The following is a 13,946-nucleotide window of genomic DNA, read 5'->3' as shown; positions in this document are numbered from 1 at the left end:
CCCCCGGGATCCCCCTTCCCCAGTGACGCGCCTCTGGGGGGAGGAGCTTCCCCAGGATTCCACCCCCCCGTGACCCTCCGCGGCCCCGGGATCCCCCTTTCCCCTTGCAGGGCCAAGCAAGGGCTTCCCCCGGGATCCCCTTCCCCAGTGACGCGCCTCTGGGGGGGAGGGGCTTCCCCAGGATTCCACCCCCCCGTGACCCTCCGCGGCCCCGGGATCCCCCTTTCCCCTTGCAGGGCCAGGCAGGGGCTTCCCCCGGGATCCCCTTCCCCAGTGACGCGCCTCTGGGGGGAGGAGCTTCCCCGGGATTCCATCCCCCCCTGCCGTGACCCACCCTGGCCCCGGGATCCCCCTTTTCCCTTGCAGGGCCAAGCAGGGGCTTCCCCCGGGATCCCCTTCCCCAGTGACGCGCCTCTGGGGGGACGGGCTTCCCCAGGATTCCAACCCCCCCTCCCCCGTGACCCTCCGCGGCCCCTGGGATCCCCCTTTCCCCTTGCAGGGCCAAGCAGGGGCTTCCCCCGGGATCCCCTTCCCCAGTGACGCGCCTCTGGGGGGAGGGGTTTCCTCCAGGATTCCCCTCTCCAACCCGGGATTCCCCTTCCTCGGCCTGGGGAGGGGCTTCCCCCGGGGATGCCCCTTCCCTGGGACTCCCCTCTAGGGGAAGGAGCTTCCCACCCCTCCTCCAAGGGAAGGGTTCCCCCCAGAATCCCTGTCCCCCAGCTTCCCAAGCTCCCAAGGGAACCTCTCTCCTCTTGGGAATACCCCTCTTTCTGGGCTCGCCTCCCCTCCCCAATAGGCAGGACTGATCCCTCCCCTCCCCCCCAAAAAAGGCCCTTCCCCTGTAGGGGGAGCCAGGTAACCCTCCCCAGACCCGCCCCACAGTCCCTGTCTGGATCCCACGCTGCCCTTCACCCCCTGATGGGGACACCCTTAGGGCCCCCCTGCCCTGCCATCCCCTCACTTTGGGGATCCCCCAGAGATTCCCCATCAGCTCCCCACCCAGGGATGTCCCCCAATGTCCCCCCAAGTTACCCATCACTCAGGAATATCCAAGGACTCCCACCCAGCTCCAGATCAACCCACACAGCCCTGTCTGAGGCAAGTGGGGCTGCCTTTCCCCCACCCCCTCCACCATCGCCCCAGCCCTACTGGCTCCCTTGGCTCCCCCCGCATTGTCCCCAGGACCCCTTGCACACCGTCCATCTTGCCTCTTGACCATGGTCGTCCCCACCATCCTTGGGGGGGGGTCACTCACATGGCCCCCCCGGGACGCTGTCATGATGCTAACCCATGGCCTCCCATGTGTTCTGCCTTTTACACCCTGTCCCAGGGAGCCAGCAACGTTAGCTCCACCCCATGTTTAGAGGCACGGGGACCATATGTTCTGATTTTCTAGGACAATCCTAATATTCAGGGCGTTGTCTTACACACAGGCATCTCCCTCTCCCCACGCCTGTCCCGATGTTTCAAAAGGACATATTGTCACTGGAAAAGGTTCAGAAAAGGACAACAGAATTGATGAGGGGTTTGGAATGGGTGCCCTAGGAAGAGAGATTAAAAAGACTGGGACTTTTCAGCTTAAAGAAGAGGAGACTAAGGGCAGGGCCGGCCTGAGCCATTTGCATGCCCCAGGCCCTGGGAGCGTGGCGCCGTCCCTGGGAATGTGACGCAGGCGCAGCCCTGCCCCATGGCACCCGGCACATGAGTGGCACCGCCCTGGGCATGCGGAGCATGTGCAGTGCTGTTCCTGCCCGGCCCGGCAGCTCCGCGTGGCGCCCCCTACAATGGGGCGCCCCGGGTGGTAGCCTGGCTTACCCGTTCCTTGGACCGGCTCTGCCTAAGAAGAGACAGGATTGAGGTTTATAAAATCATGACAGATGGAAAGAAAGTGGATGAGGAAAAGTAATTTACTTATTCCCACAACATAAGAACTAGGGGTGACCAAATGAAATGAACAGGCAGCAGGTTTAAAACAAACAAAAGGACGTTTTTCTTCACTCAGCGCACAGTCAACCTGTGGAACTCCTTGCCAGAGGATGTTGTGCAGGCCAGGGCTTTCATAGGGTTCAAAAAAGAGCTAAATAAATTAATGGAGGTTAGGTCCACCAATGGCTATTAGTCAGGATGGGCAGGGATGTTTGTCAGAGGCTGGAAACGGGCGACAGGGGAGGGATCACTTGATGATTCCCTGTTCTGTTCATTCCCTCTGGGGCACCTGGCATTGGCAGACAGGACACTGGGCTAGATGGACCTTTGGTCTGACCCAGTCTGGCTGCTCCTATGTTCTTATTTGCTAGCGGATCATCCTACTTAGAGAGCGCAATCTGTTGCTTGTGGGGCCCCCTGGAAAACTTTCCCGTTTTTTTTAAAAGACTGGTGGTGTAGAAAAACATGGCCTCTGAGCAGGGCTTGCTGAACCGTGGTGAGCCCCACTTGCCAGCCGTGCTGTCCGGCGATCTGCGCATGTGCAGATCACCTGAACCCGGCTCTTCCGGGATGCAATCTACGCACCATGGGTGAGTAGATTGCATTATTTGTTGAGCCCTGCCTATGAGGGACCTCTGGGAAAACATGGGTTTTGTCTGTAGCAGGGTATGTCTACACTACCCTCCTAGTTCGAACTAGTGGGGTAATGTAGGCATACCGCACTTGCAAATGAAGCCCGGGATTTGAATTTCCCGGGCTTCATTTGCATAAGCGGGGAGCCGCCATTTTTAAAACCCCGCTAGTTCGAACCCCGTGCAGCGCGGCTACACGGGGCACGAACTAGGTAGTTCGAACTAGGCTTCCTAGTTCGAATTACCGTTACTCCTCATTCCACGAGGAGTAACGGTAGTTCGAACGAGGAAGCCTAGTTCGAACTAGCGGGGTTTTAAAAATGGCGGCGCCCCGCTTATGCAAATGAAGCCCGGGAAATTCAAATCCCGGGCTTCATTTGCAAGTGCGGTATGCCTACATTACCCTCCTAGTTCGAACTAGCTGGGTAGTGTAGACATACCCGCAGAGAAGCCATGGGGGGCGGGGAGGGGGCGAGAGGCGGGAACGGGGTCATTTTTTTTCACACGGTAAAACTGTGTTCTAAAGAGGAGGCTGACAAGTTGGTCTCTGCATTCACTTTGCCCTTGAAGTGCACCACTGTTCCCTGCTGCAGAGTGAGCAGAGCGTCTTCTCCAGGGTGCGCCCTGCTCTCCTGCCTTGAGTGATCAAAGCCCATTGGCGCGAGTCCATTTTCCCCACCTCTCTGGCTACAGCTACACTGCCGCAGAAAGTGGACTTGAGCAACGTAACTCCAGCTGTTTTGGAACCTTGTCACAGTGTTGGTGGACACAGCCTTGTTTGTCTCTCGCTGTGTCTGTGCCGCGCCCGGCACAACGGGGCCCTGATCTCAGCTGGGGCAGGGCCTGTCTCTGTGTGTCTGTGCAGCGCCCGACACAACAGGGCCCTGATCTCAGCTGGAGCAGGGTCTGTCTCTCTGTGTGTCTGTGCAGCGCCCGACACAACAGGGCCCTGATCCCAGCTGGAGCAGGGTCTGTCTCTCTGTGTGTCTGTGCAGCGCCCGGCACAACGGGGCCCTGATCCCAGCTGGAGCAGGGTCTGTCTCTCTGTGTGTCTGTGCAGCGCCTGGCACAACGGGACCCTGATCTCAGCCAGGGCAGGGTCTGTCTCTCTGTGTGTCTGGGCAGTGCCCAGCACAACGGGGCCCTGATCTCAGCTGGGGCAGGGTCTGTCTCTCTGTGTGTCTGGGCAGTGCCCAGCACAACGGGGCCCTGATCTCAGCTGGGGCAGGGTCTGTCTCTCGCTGTGTCTGTGCAGCACCTGGCACAACGGGGCCCTGATCTCAGCTGGGGCAGGGACTGTCTCTCGCTGTGTCTGTGCAGCGCCCGGCACAACGGGGCCCTGATCTCAGCTGGGGCAGGGACTGTCTCTCGCTGTGTCTGTGCAGCGCCCGGCACAACGGGGCCCTGATCCCAGCTGGGGCAGGGACTGTCTCTCGCTGTGTCTGTGCAGCGCCCGGCACAACGGGGCCCTGATCTCAGCTGGGGCAGGGTCTGTCTCTCGCTGTGTCTGTGCAGCACCTGGCACAACGGGGCCCTGATCTCAGCTGGGGCAGGGACTGTCTCTCGCTGTGTCTGTGCAGCACCTGGCACAACGGGGCCCTGATCTCAGCTGGGGCAGGGTCTGTCTCTCTCTGTGTCTGTGCAGCGCCTGGCACAACGGGGCCCTGATCTCAGCTGGGGCAGGGCCTGCCTCTCGCTGTGTCTGTGCAGCGCCTGGCACAACGGGACCCTAATCTCAGCCGGGGCAGGGCCTGTCTCTCGCTGTGTCTGGGCAGCAGCTGACATCACGGAACTTCATTCTACTAACACCAATATTATTTTGCCATTGCGACATGCGAAGGTGCAGCACCAGTATTAAGCAAGGATGCTGAAAACAATTTGTGCTGGAAGTAATAATATCTGGTCAAACTAATAATTAGTTGACATAATTAATAACCCTCTAACTTCTTTCTTCTGACGATCTCCAAGCCCATTCAAAAGTGCTGTTAATTAAACCTCGTAATAGCACATACGTGACTGTTCTTATTTTACAGACAGAGAAATGGAGGGGGAAGGGCAGCGTCCGAGCTAAAAGCCAAGAGTCCTGATTCCCTGCCAAAGGACCAATTCAGATTTTGGGATGGGAGACAACTTTAACCATGATGCCTGGGGCTATTTCGGCACTAGAAAACTCTTGTTTCCTGGCAGATAATTTAACAGTTAGCTGGCAGGAGCCCTGTATCTAATTCCTATATAAAAGAAACACAAATATTAGACCCACTCGGGTTTAATGGTAACATTTTATGGCAAGTCCCTTAGGGGACACTGTTGGAATTTTAATATATATTCTTGATTTGTTACTAAGGCCAGGCCGGAGTCGATGTACCTTAAAATCAGGAATAAGGGATCTTCCGGAAAAGGGTTTATTTTCCACAAGATCCTGTCTAGACTGGCACTTTTTTCCAGCAAAGCCCCGAGCCGGAAAAGAGCGGCAGCCATGTTGATGCAAATGCCACGGGGAAAATTTAAATCCCCGGGGCATTTGCAATTCCGACTGGTCTCATTAGCATCCCTTTTCCGGAAAAGGGTGCCAATGTAGACACAGCCACTGAGAGTGAGATGAGACAGAAGGAAAGGGCGCTCGCTCCCATCACATTTTGTGGGTTCTCAACTTTTTCCTTCACTTGCCAGAAAGTTTGGGTGTCAGTTTTGCTGACTCCTCCCCTGTGAGGGTGTCTCTCAGGATCTCTCTTTCCTCCTCAGCCTGGAGGTCGGGCATCCAGGGCTCTTCTCCTTGTTCCAGCTGGGTGATCAGCTCAGACTTAGGAACGGGAAACCCAGTGCAGGGGGTGTGTGGAATTCATGCCTGTGCTGGGGGGGCGGATCATGAAATGCAAGAGGACAGGAGCGTGGTCACGGAGCCCCCCTTGGGAGAATGCGGAGTGCATTTTGCGTATCTTTTTCCAATAGACCCTCTCAGTCTAGACGTACCCCAAGTGAAATAAAAGAAAACCCCTTTTTTTCCCGCACCCAGGAAGACACACTTGGACTTCTTCCAGAGGGGGACCCCAAACTCCTTTACCACAAGCGAGCTTGAAAACAAAGAGAAAACAACTGGGCTGTGTCTAGACTGGCCAGTTTTTCCGGAAAATCAGCCGCGTTTCCGGAAAAACTTGCCAGCCGTCTACACTGGCTGCTTGAATTTCCGCAAAAGCACTGACGATCTCATGTAAGATTGTCAGTGTTTTTGCGGAAATACTATGCTGCTCCCGTTCGGGCAAAAGTCCTTTTGCACAAAACTTTTGCGCAAAAGGGCCAGTGTAGACAGCTCAGATTTGTTTTCCGCAAAAAAGCCCCGATCGCGAAAATGGCGATCGGGGCTTTTTTGCGGAAAAGCGCGTCTAGATTGGCCACGGACGCTTTTCCGCAAAAAGTGCTTTTCCGGAAAAGCGTCCGTGCCAATCTAGACGCTCTTTTCCGAAAATGCTTTTAACGGAAAACTTTTCTGTTAAAAGCATTTTCGGAAAATCATGCTAGTCTAGATATCGCCCTGCAGTCTTTGGGAGCTGACCTCTCAGTCTGAGGCAGGTGTCACGTTATTGGATTTTCAAGGTCATTGCTGCACCCGTGGAGGGAGGAGGGCAAAAGTCTGTACAAAGGGGGCCATGTGAGGTGTGTGGGAGAAAAATCAAATAACTCCAATTGTGTCTAAGGGAGGACACTGGAGGAAATCAAAACTCTCGAAAAGAAACCTGCTGGAAGGGTTAAAAGTTTTCCAGGCCTCTCTCCCTGTAACAGAGAGAAATCATCTGAACTCTAATCAAGACCCTTACAATGCCTGTCTCAAGTTCATGGAGACTCCTAGGCTGTCACAAATTGCCATGTAAACTCTTATCTTTGTCACATAGTGATAGAAATGTAGCCGTGTTAGTCTGGGGTAGTTGAAGCAAAATGCAGGACAATGTAGCACTTTAAAGACTAACAAGATGGTTTATTAGATGATGAGCTTTCGTGGGCCAGACCCACTTCCTCAGTGGGTCTGGCCCACGAAAGCTCATCATCTAATAAACCATCTTGTTAGTCTTTAAAGTGCTACATTGTCCTGCATTTTGCTTCATCTTTGTCACAGTTTGCCTTGTAGATTCCTCACTCAGGTTCTCATGTGCCATTGTACTGTAAAACTGACTTCTAGCACTTCTGGGGTGAACAGAAACCTCTCAGAGTACTTCTGCTGAGTCTTTGATATGTTAAAGAAAACAATCAACAGCTAAACTGTCTGAACATACTGTATAAAGAATCCCTGAACCTGTCTCTCAGGGCTGCTGCTGCTCTCACTCTGGTAGCTGTCAGCCTGCCTGCATGCGTAATAAAGTTTTCCTTCTAGATTTCTCTCCTGCCTCACTGCTTTGGCCTCCAGCCTCGGACCCTTCTGGGGACTCTGTACCCCAGGGGAGCAAGATTTCCCCTACAGGGTGTTACCCACCAGCTCTGTGATTCTTGGGGAATCATGGTCACCTGTCAGCCTTGTGCTCTTGGGGAGCCAGGGAGTGACATTCATGGAAAACCATCCCCCTCCCTCAGGCCTCTGCTAGAATCAAAGACAAAGCAATGAAAAGGCCGGGGAAGACACAGCTAAACTGCTTCAGACCAGGGTGATACAATTAAGGAAACACCCCAGCCTCATTTGCATTAAAGATGGAACAGAGGGACATCTCATTAGCATACAGAATGGAGAGCAGCTCTTCCAAGGCAGGAACCGCACTGAACTATGGGACACCGAAAGCAGAGAAGCACTGCCTGATGGGAAATCCTTGCTCCAGATGCTAATGAACCCAGGGCTGCTCACACCCAAATTAGTCATTATCAGACCAATTCTAGTAACGATCCTATTGACATCTAAAATAGTGAAACTGCCTAGTTGCATTGTGAGCTGGTTCAAGGAACATCCCCCATAACCAGGAGTGATCAGTCTCTATTGTCTCTCCTCTTTCTCTTTGAACTATCCCTATAAAAACGCCTATCCTTGCCCCAAGAAAAACTGTTCTGATACCTGGACTTAAACTGCATCAGTTCCATTGAGACCAGAGCTGGAGATACAACCCAGGAGTCCTGGCCACCGAGCCCCGCACCTGCTCTAACCACTAGACCCTACTCCCCTCCCAGAACTAGCGATAAGAGAGGCATTCTGAGTCAAACACATCTGCTGCGCCGATCACTAGCTCACACGTCCCCTGTTAAACTAAGGAAATGCTTAGTAGATCCTAGGGTTATGAAATGATTATGTTGCTTAGCTAACTCTGGTCCCGTGTATAGCCAGCCTGCGGAGGAGGGGAGCCAGGGCAGCTGGTGTAGTTTGCTCTGCCTCTGCTCCATCTTCCCCGGAGTTTCTGTCGCATCCGCCATTCGCTATGCGGCTCGACAGCTTGACGGGGTTAACGCCACAGAGGCCTCCCTGCCAGCTCGCTCCTCTTCTCCTATAAACTCCGGATTCACACCCTGCCCAGCTAGTGATCTGCCGATTTTCTCCCTCCCCCATCCTCCCCATGTCGCCCCCACTCCCAAAATCCTTCTCTGCTTCCCCCATGCCATCTAGAGAGCCTAACTCCTGGTATCCACCTGTTTCCCCTCTTTGATCTCCATGCCCCCCTCGCCACTCCTCTGCCCCCCCTGGAGACCTTCTTTCCCAGTCTGTGCCCACAGCACTCACAGCCAGCCGTGTGTATTTCAACTGGTGGTGCACATCCCCACATGTCTTGGTGCATATAACAAACTTTATTCTGCACATGGATGGAAAAAAATTAGAGGGAACTTTGGTAGGGACCCCATCTCCCCAGCCTGAGTTCTCCATGTCCCCCACCTCCCCTATTGCTGAAAGGCCCCTCCCCGATTCCCCTTCCCCATGCCCCCTCTTCCCCTGAGGCCTGGACCCCTCTTCCCCTGAGGCCTGGACCTCTCCCCAAACCACCACACCCCCTGGTTCACATTGTCACTGTCTGGTTTCCCAAGGGTTAACAGTATTGCAATGACAGGGTGCTGGGTGAGCATCCTGCCGGGGCACTTCTGGGCTGACCCCGCCCTGCCCCAGTCCCACGTGAGAGGCGGGTGTGGGCAGTGGGCGGTATAAATTCCAGAGCTTGGAACCAGGACAGTGCGGCTCGCTTTATCCCAGCCGGCAGAGACGAGGTCAGTCCCTGCTGCCTGCTAGAGGCCTCCAAGATGGTTCGTGGCGGCCATGGACGGCCGCCCCTCGGCGCAACTCCCATGATCCTCCTGGTTCTGTATCTCCTTCTCCTAGGTAGGTCCCTGGGCCTTCTTGGGGGGTAAGGGTTAAAGGTCACTTGCTGCTGCTGCTGCGGATTGTGATGTCATCGCCGGCTGTGATGTCATCAGCCACCCTGGCTGTGATGTCATAAATGACACGGGGACGGGGGAGAGGTGAGAACAGGCTGCAATAAGGTGTGTAAGATGGGCTGATCTTAGCAGCGAGGGAGGCGGGCAGTTTGTCCAGAGGGATCCCAGTGGACGGGGAGGTGGCCATGTGGGGGGACGTAGCGGTGTGGGGAGTACGGGCTGGGGAGCGGTGGAGCAGCCATCCCAGGAGGAGTCCAGGTGTCCCCATTTGCTTGTTTACAGCGTGCGGGAGTGAGTCAAAGCGAGGCAGGCGGGGTGCTGCGAGTTCTCCATTCCAGGCTGTCCAGTTTTTGTGACCGGTTTGCTCTTCCACCTGGGCACGCTAATTAAAACTCCTCGACACCCACTGACTCTAAAAACTCCTGCACACGCCCTGGATGCGCCTGCCAACTTTGCTCGCCGCTCCCGGGGGAGCAAGGATCCTGAAACTGGGAATGGAGCCTAGCTCACCCCACTTCAAACCACTAGGCTTTCATCCCTTCCCAGAGCTAAGAAGAGACCCAGGGCTCTGGAGTCCCACACAGCTCTAACCACTAGACCCTACTCCTCTTCCAGAAAAGGTGTGGTGTTGGCACAAGATGACCGGGTGGGAACACACAGTAGGAATTCCCTTTGCAGTAAGAGAGTGAAGTCAGTGGAAAGATGCTCCGTTCGGTGAGAGGCGGGCCAAAGGTAGAATTGCCCAGGGCCTGGCTATAGCTCTGCCGAAATGCATCGCTATCTCTCATGGCTTGAACAAAGACAGGAGCTGGAAGGGTCATTATATTCAATACCCAATTAATATCAAAAGCTAAAGATGGGACACTTTGGGTACGTCTAGACGACAGGCTTTTGTCGACAGAAGTTTTGTTGACAGATAGGGTGTGTCTAAACTGCATGGCTCCGTCGATGGAGCCATGTAGATTAGGCTGATCGGCAGAGGGGGAAATGAAGCCGCGATTTAAATAATCGCGGCTTCATTTAAATTTAAAAGGCTGCTGCGCTGAGCCGACAAACAGCTGATTAGCTGTTTGTCGGTTCAGCGTGCTAGTCTGGATGCTCCCGTGCCAACCTGAAAGCCCTTTATCGACCTCCCCGTTATGCCTCGTAGGATGAGGTTTACCAGGGATGTTGATAAAAGGCTTTCCTTTCGACAGGGGAGCGTCCAGACTGCCCCGATTGCCGACAAACAGCTGATCAGCAGAGCGGGGCAGCCATTTACATTTAAATGAAGCAGCGATTATTTAAATCGCGGCTTCATTTCCCTTTGCCGAACAAACAAATCTACATGGCTCCGTTGACGGAGCCATGTAGTTTAGACGTACCCATACTGTCGACAAAGCTTCTGTCGACAAAGAGCGTCTAGACGACATCCAGTTCTGTCGACAAAGCAAGTTCTGTCGACAAAGCAAGCCGCTTTGTCGACATGACAGTGCAGACGCAAAGGACAGTGTAGATGCAATAACGCCGTCTGTCAACAGAACTCTGTCGACAAAAGGCGTTATTCCTCGTAGAATGAGGTTTACAGCCGTCGACAAAACTGCCGAGTTCTGTTGACGTTATGTCAACAGAACTCAGTGGCAGTGTAGACACAGGTATAGTTTTGTTGACAAAAGTCCACTTTTGTTGACAAAACCCTGTGGTCTAGACACACTCTTTCAGGCCAGGCTCTGTTAGCCTCATTAGCACGAGCACTACCATTGGTTCCTCCCCGCACCAACCCCGACCTTCTTTTTCTGTTGTAAATTGTGACTGGGTCTGGCCAGCAGTGCCCCAAATATTCTGATGCCCTACACAGCTGTGTATGGGTACAGACAGCCCTGCCTGTAGCTTATCACCTGCCTGTTGATTTCCCAGGCCCGGGCCTGACTGGATCTGTAAATGAGGCCTCGAATGGGTTGGCTAACGAGGCTTTATACTCCAGTCATCTGAAGAAGTGGGTTGTGCCCACGAAAGCTCATGATACCACTTACCTGTTTCATTGGTTTTTAACACACTACTAGACTATTCGTTGTTTTTTACGTTTGTCCTGTTACTAACGAACGTGGCTGCTCCTATGAGGCTTTGCTTATATGCCGACCCAGAGTGAGATAGGTGTGTGCGTGGGGCCAGTAAGTTGATCACCCAGTTGTGAAGGTGGCCAGAGCACCAGAAACACCGTTGCAGGCTTACATTGGCATATTCACAACCATACCCCAGTCTGTATCCCATGTCTGTAACTTTACATACAAGAGCGATACAGACACCAAAATAAGATACACAGATCCAGCAGACGATTACGTTAAAGTGGATAGTGGACTGGATGACCTCTTGAGGTTCCTTCCAGTTCTAATGTTCTGTGATTCTATGAGGTATTTTGTCCAAAGCATCTTTGAGTTACGCCTGTTTGTATCCATAAGACAATTTCATACAGCACACAGGAGGGGGGGACGGGGACCGTCACACCCATGTCCCCCTCCCCCGAGCTCCTCATTTCACAATCGCAGTTCTACCGAATGCAATGAATGCAGTAGGAGTCCCCTGGGGTCTCTTGTTAGCTCCAGGGGGCAGAGTTAAGGTTATTTTAAGAAAGCAGGGTTGCGACTGAACACCTTGCTGCAGAAGGCCACAAGACACCCAGGGGCAGCCCGAGCACTGCGGTAGCCAAAGGTGGTGCCAGCAAATAATCTCTCTCTTTCTCTTCTAGGCTCGCTGTCCAACTGTGTCCCATGCAGGAAAGAGCCGGAGCTGGAACCACTGCCGGCTGGCGTGGACCCCTACATGCAGCCAGCGGGGATCCTGCAGCCCCAGATCCGCCCGCCGGGCCAGGGGACTGGTAGCAAGCCTGGGGCATATGGAGGAACTGGGTCTGGATTGCATGCACACCCTGGGCCCGGATCATATGGGATAGATGGGCCTGGGGCATATAGAGGAACCGGGAATGGAATTTCTGGAGGAACCTGGAGCGGATCCTCTGAAGGAACCTGGAGTGGATCCTCCGGAGGAACCGGGAATGGAATTTCTGGAGGAACCTGGAGTGGATCCTCTGAAGGAACCTGGAGTGGATCCTCTGGAGGAACTGGGAATGGAATTTCTGGAGGAACCTGGAGTGGATCCTCTGGAGGAACTGGGAATGGAATTTCTGGAGGAACCTGGAGTGGATCCTCTGGAGGAACCGGGAACGGAATTTCTGGAGGAACCTGGAGTGGATCCTCTGGAGGAGCCTTGCCGGAGCCATATAGACCACCTGGGCCTGGATCGTATGAGATAGGTGCACCTGGGGCCTCTGGAGGAACCTGGAGTGGATCCTCTGGAGGAACCTGGAGCGGATCCTCTGGAGGAACCGGGAACGGAATTTCTGGAGGAACCTGGAGTGGATCCTCTGGAGGAGCCTTGCCGGAGCCATATAGACCACCTGGGCCTGGATCGTATGAGATAGGTGCACCTGGGGCCTCTGGAGGAACCTGGAGTGGATCCTCTGGAGGAACCTGGAGCGGATCCTCTGGAAGAGATCTGGATAGGCCGTATGGACAACTGGAGCCTGGATCGTATGGGATAGATGGACCTGGGGCCTCTGGAGGATCAGGGGATGGAACTTTTGGAGGACCCGGGACTGGATCCTCCAGAGGAACCGGGTGCATGCTAAACCAAGGAGCCAGTGGCGGCTCCGACTTACAGCTTCGGCGCAAACGGAAAGGCCCCGTCGGATCCCAGCCCGTTGTCTCAGTGGGGGACTATCCTGTGCAGGCCGGGGAGCCGGGCGCTGGCTCTGGCACGGTCGTGGCCCGGCCGTTTGAGCGCGTCCCGCCCGTCTACAAGAGACCCGGCCTGCCCTTCGTGCCAGGTTTACGCGACAACGCCAGACTCGCAGGGCACGTCCGCATCCGCTATGAGGACGCAGGGAGCCCCCGCGGGAAGAGCCAGCCGGGGCCGATGGCGGGCAAGATCCCACGCCCACAGTACAAGGAACCCGGCATCCCCTACATACCGAGTCACGCGGAGCTGCCCTGCCATGCTGGACAGCGGGTGACCTCTAAGCCCCAGGTCTCCACGGAGGGTAGTGAGGGTGGAGGAATAGGAGGGGGAGGGGGAGCAGTGACACAAGAGGTGACCAGCCAAAACTCTTCCGCTCCCATGCTGCCCAGCGTGCCAGCATCCACAGGGAGTGTGGTGGGAGCTGGCGGGGTGTAGTGGTTAAGCCAGGAGGAAGGCAGGACACCTTGGGGGGAGGGGTATGATTTGGGGGTGAGAGGAAGGGATGGAGACGCAGAACACCTGGGTTCTGTCCCCAGCTGTGGGAGGAGAGTGGGGGCTAGTGGTTAGAGCAAAGGCTTGGACATCAGGACTCCTGGGCGCGCTCCCCGGGTGTAGAAAAGGCATGGGGGCTAGTGGTTAGAGCCGGGGCTTGGGCGTCAGGGCTCCTGAGTTCTCTCCCTGGCTGGAGGAGAGGAGTGGGAGTTAGTGGTTAGAGCAGGAGCGGGCTGAGAACCAGGCCTTCTGGGTTCTATCCCCTACAGTAGGAGGAAAAGTAGGGCCTAGTGGTTAAGGCAGAATGGGAATGTGGATCAGGGCTCCTGGGTTCTCTCCTGGCTCTGTGAGGAGGGTTGAGTGGGGCAGAGCGTAGGAACGGGGAGGCCTGGGTTTTACGCCCCCCCCTCTTCAGGAAGGGAGTGGTACCTAGTGGTTAGAGCAGGAGGGCTCCCATGTCTCTCCCCCTCTACTCTCATCTTATCGTGTGCCCCGATTGGGCCATGCCATCGCTTTGTGCCTCAGTTTCCCCTGTTGGGGCCCCAAGATCTTTGCCCTGAGTGGCAGGCAGGGGGCTCACCTCGTATTGTCCTCCTTGTGTAAGTTTCCTATTCCCCCCTCCCAGCCCATCCCCTGATCTCCCCCCCCAGCCTGACGTGTCACCCCTCCCCCCCCGCCTGTGGCCTCCGGGCCTGCGTGTTGCTGGCTTGCCCGTGGGAGGGCGGGGTGGGTGACTGCGTCTCTCTCTGCTCCTCACTCCCGGGGCACTAAGTGCTTCCAATAAAATTTTTG

The 13,946-nt window shown here is 55.1% G+C and overlaps 1 protein-coding gene across 1 annotated transcript; it reads left to right on the top strand.

Moving 5' to 3' along the window:
- The first annotated feature begins 8,675 nt into the window (after positions 1-8,675).
- CDSN (corneodesmosin) lies at positions 8,676-13,946 on the top strand. Its single transcript, XM_075913808.2, has 2 exons — positions 8,676-8,832; positions 11,614-13,946. The coding sequence occupies exons 1-2, from the start codon at positions 8,754-8,756 to the stop codon at positions 13,095-13,097; spliced, it is 1,563 nt and encodes a 520-aa protein (XP_075769923.2). The 5' UTR covers positions 8,676-8,753; the 3' UTR covers positions 13,098-13,946.

Source organism: Pelodiscus sinensis, chromosome 19 (assembly GCF_052426305.1).
Source record: "Pelodiscus sinensis isolate ZL-2025 chromosome 19, ASM5242630v1, whole genome shotgun sequence".
NCBI classification, from domain to species: Eukaryota; Metazoa; Chordata; order Testudines; family Trionychidae; genus Pelodiscus; species Pelodiscus sinensis.
The sequence above is the reverse complement of the archived record's forward strand: the minus strand, read 5'-3'. Positions and strand labels throughout refer to the sequence as shown.